The following is a 3,978-nucleotide window of genomic DNA, read 5'->3' as shown; positions in this document are numbered from 1 at the left end:
CTCAGTCTCGAGTTTTGGCAAATTTTGAGTCTCATCTTAGCCTTGAGTTTTTGATCATCTTGAGGCTTGTCTTCTCTCGCCTCGAGTCTTGTTTAATCTTGAGTCTCGTCTCAGCCTCGAGTTTTGGCAAATCTTGAATCATGTCTCATTTCACCATAAGTCCTGTCAAATCTAAAATATTATCAAATCTCGAGTCTGGCCTTATATCGCCTCTACTTTCAAGTAAAAGTTAACAAATAAATAATTAAAATTAAATGATAATAGCGAAAATATTTTAGAAATAACTTTTTATTCAGTAGTTACCATTACATGTGCCCATAATTAAAAGATTTTTCATTGAATTTCTGTACTAAGAAAATTACAATTCGCTTCTTATAAGCCTTTCAAATACATTTTTTATTATAATTTGAAAATACTTCTGGAATTTTTCTAAAAAATTCAAGATTAAGGTCCTCCAATCAATGCAACTAAAGCTCGTTTATAGTCACCAGATGTCTCGTTCTGAAAAAAAATTATTTTTTAGATTTAGAATCTAATTATAACCCAACTATAGGTACCACAAGCGGTTTGAAACTTTAATTTTATATAAAAATTAAGATTTTTTTACGAAAACGGGGATTTTTTGGGCAAATTTTTGTTGCTCTTAATTAAAAAATTGAAATTTTAAAAATTTAAATTCCTAATAGACTTTTTCTGTTTTTATTTTATGAGAAGTATAATATTTTCGATTTAAAAATATTGAAAATAAATGCAAATTGCTATTTACTTATCTTTAGCTTCACAATATTTTCCGTATTCCCCTTTTTCCCCCTTTTAATTGTTTATGAACTTGTTTTTTGTTGTTGAAAGTCTACTATTATATTTTCAGTTGATAATACATTTTTTTCGTTCGTAATTTTATTATTTCGATGGAAATTTAATTATTTTGTAGAAAAATTGTTGGTTTTTGGGCTTTAAAATTAAACCATTTGGTTGAAACCTTTTTTCTAGCATAAATGAGGAATCTTTTCTGGTTAAAAATTTGACTATTTTGTTAAAAATTCGTCATTTTGAATAAAAAATGTATTTTTTTAGGATAAAATTTATTCTTTGAAATTAAGAATGCAATTATTTGATTAAAAATGAATTAGATCTGATTGATGATTCAACTATTGCACAGAAATGTCTTGTTTTTTGGAATGAATTAAATTGCTTTTAATTTTAAATTGTAATATTTTTCTCTTGAAATATCAAATAATACATTTTTTATAAGTATTCATCTATTTTGCTAGAAAATTCAACTACTTGGTTTAAAGTTAAACTAATTTGTTACAAATTATGTTTTTGGTTGATTATTTATCGTTTCAGTTCAAAATTAATCTTTTTAGCTGAATCAAATTGTTTTTAATTCAAATTAAAAATTTTTCTTTCTGAAATATTATATTCATGATTTTTGTAGAAAATTAATCTTCCTGGTTAAAAAAAAACAACTTTTTGGTGAAAAAATTCAACTGTTTGGTTTAGTTTTAAACTTCATTCTCAAAAATTAATTTGTTCAAATATTGATATTTTTAGTTGAAATTTCGTCTCTTTGGTTGAAAATTTAATTATTCTGCTAATAGTTTTTTTTTGTTGCAAATGAACTTTCTTCCCTGGAAATGTGAAAAATTGATCTTTTCTGCTCGAAAATTTTGTTGTTAGAAAAATTGTTTCTTAGTGGAAAATTAGTATGTTTGTTTAAAAATTCATTCTTTTTGTTTAAAAATTAATTTTTGTTTGTTTGAAGATTTATCGTTTTAATTTCCAAATTATCACATTCGATTAAGATTTTTCTACTTTGATTAAAATTCATCTTTTTCTGATAAATTGAACATTTAAAAAAATCTAAACTTGAAATCTTTTTTTTTTTTGGAAAAGTATGAACTATAAAGTTTTATTATTTGGTTGAAAAATTAATTATTTGTTTGAAAATTACATAATTTTGTTAAAAAGTCATCTCTTTTGTTTAAAAATTCGAATGCTTTGTTTAAAATACGTCTTTTTGAGTTGCAAATTCGACGATTTTGGTAAAAAAGTAATGTCTTTTTTCAAATTTAAACATTTTTTTAAAATTCGTCTTTTTCAATCAAAAATTTGAATAATTTAGTTAAAAGTCATTCTTTTAGTTATAAATTATAATGATTTATTCAAAATTCGTCTTTTCGGCTTTAAAATTCAACGATTTGGTTGGAATTTTTTTCTTTCTTACCTCAAAGATCTTTCTTGGTTAAAAACATAAATAAATCATTAAAAATTCATTGTTTGTTGTTGCTGTTGAATATGGATTTTTTTTTTAAATAAACTTTTTTTAAATTCATATTTTTTATTTTTAAATTAAAGTGTTTTCTAGATAATTATTTTTAGGCTTGAAAATTCAACAATTTGATAAAAAATTAAATTATTTGCTTAAGAATTATAATATTTACATAAAAATTACATTTTTTGATGAAACTTCGACTGTTTTGTAGAAAATTGATCTTTTTAGTTTAATCCAACTCTTTAGGTGAATCAAACTGTTTTTTCTAAACCTAAAATTATATTCTTTTTTGTTGATTATGAACTATACAATTTTTGTTGCGAATTAAACTTTCTTAATTAAAATTAGTATTATTTAGTTGAAAAGTGAATTACTTTATTGAAAATTAAAAAATTTCGTTCCGAAGTCGTCCAATTCTGGTGAAAATTAAATTTGTTATTGTTAAGCTTCGAAATTTCACACTTTTTCGAGAAAAATTAAAATTTTTGAATCGAAAATTAAATAAATTCGTAGAAAGATTATCTTTCTGGCTTGAAAATTTAACAATACGATTTTAAAGGAAACTATCTGGTTCACAATTAAAATATTTTGTTTAAAATTAATCTTATGGTTCCAAATTAATATTAATGAGTTAGAAATTTATTTTTTTTTTATAGAAAATTCGTCTTTTTGGCTTTGAAATTCTACTATTTTGTAAAGAAAAAAATGGGGTCAAAATTTTCGATTAGATTTTAAAATTTAAGAGAGAAAGAGGGATTTAGTTTTAAAAAAATGGGTTGAATCCCTGCAATTTTTAAAAATTACTTTTTTTTTACATTTGATTATGGTAAAAATATCATTTTTACCTTGACGGATGATTCTAAAGTCTTGTCGTAGAGGCGCTCATAATCCCGTTTTATATTCCCAAGATCGATTTCCGAGCGACTGACTATTATACGTATAAGGGTTTGATCATCTGTACCAGCGCCTTCCATAGCTTTGCGCAATTTCTTAGCGAAGAATGTCGGAGGACTTTGTACGCACTCCACTGGAAAATTGATAGACATATGTGTCAGGAAACATAGTTGGAGAATTCAGGAAAAAATTCATCTATTTCTAGTCACCGTAAGAAAAGAATGGTATCATTTATTCTAAAAGTATATTTCTCTACTGTGTGAGTAGTTTATACTGTTTGTTTTTTTACAGTTTTAATCTGACCAAGCGCGTTTTTTTTGCTAAAAGTTTAAATGTTATAAAATTAAATTTTGCAGTTATAAATACTGCAATTTAAAGTATTGCAATTTAAAGAGCACCCGTTTAAACTGCTGCATTTTAACTTTTTGCTGTTTGAAGTGCTGCAATTTAATCCTTAAAGTGCATTGTGGGTGTAACACACCCAAAGCATCGGAGATTTATCATTTTATCATAAAATTGACATTTGAACTCTGTAAATAAATATATTGTTTGAAAGCATCCATGTTGCAATATTTTTTAAATGAAATTACACTATTTGAAAAAGAAAATCATACATATTCAGGTTAAAATAATTAAAATTGCGTGACTTATGAATATTTAAGTAAAAAAAAAACATTTTTTCACTTTTATCAATAATTTTTTTAACAAACTTAAAATAAATAGCTATAAAATCAACTCTATCTTATGAAATATACCTTTAACTATATCGGATAATTTTATTGTGACAAAATATTCAATTGGGGTTAAAC

General features: G+C 24.2%; 1 protein-coding gene across 2 annotated transcripts in view; it reads right to left on the bottom strand.

The window, feature by feature from the left end:
* Nucleotides 1-272: 272 nt before the first annotated feature.
* The window catches only part of LOC117182127 (annexin B10), a 177,853-nt gene continuing 174,147 nt past the window's right edge, over nucleotides 273-3,978 (bottom strand). For both annotated transcript variants that reach the window (XM_033375167.1, XM_033375168.1), the window contains exons 8-9: nucleotides 3,121-3,302; nucleotides 273-501 (exon numbers count right to left, since the gene is read on the bottom strand). In XM_033375167.1, the coding sequence (XP_033231058.1) occupies nucleotides 445-501; nucleotides 3,121-3,302 (239 nt within the window). In that variant the 3' untranslated portion in view covers nucleotides 273-444. The remainder of the gene's footprint in view (nucleotides 502-3,120; nucleotides 3,303-3,978) is intronic.

Source organism: Belonocnema kinseyi, chromosome 10 (genome assembly GCF_010883055.1).
Source record: "Belonocnema kinseyi isolate 2016_QV_RU_SX_M_011 chromosome 10, B_treatae_v1, whole genome shotgun sequence".
Lineage (NCBI taxonomy): Eukaryota > Metazoa > Arthropoda > Insecta > Hymenoptera > Cynipidae > Belonocnema > Belonocnema kinseyi.
Note: the sequence above shows the minus strand (reverse complement) of the source record. Positions and strands in the feature narration are given on the sequence as shown.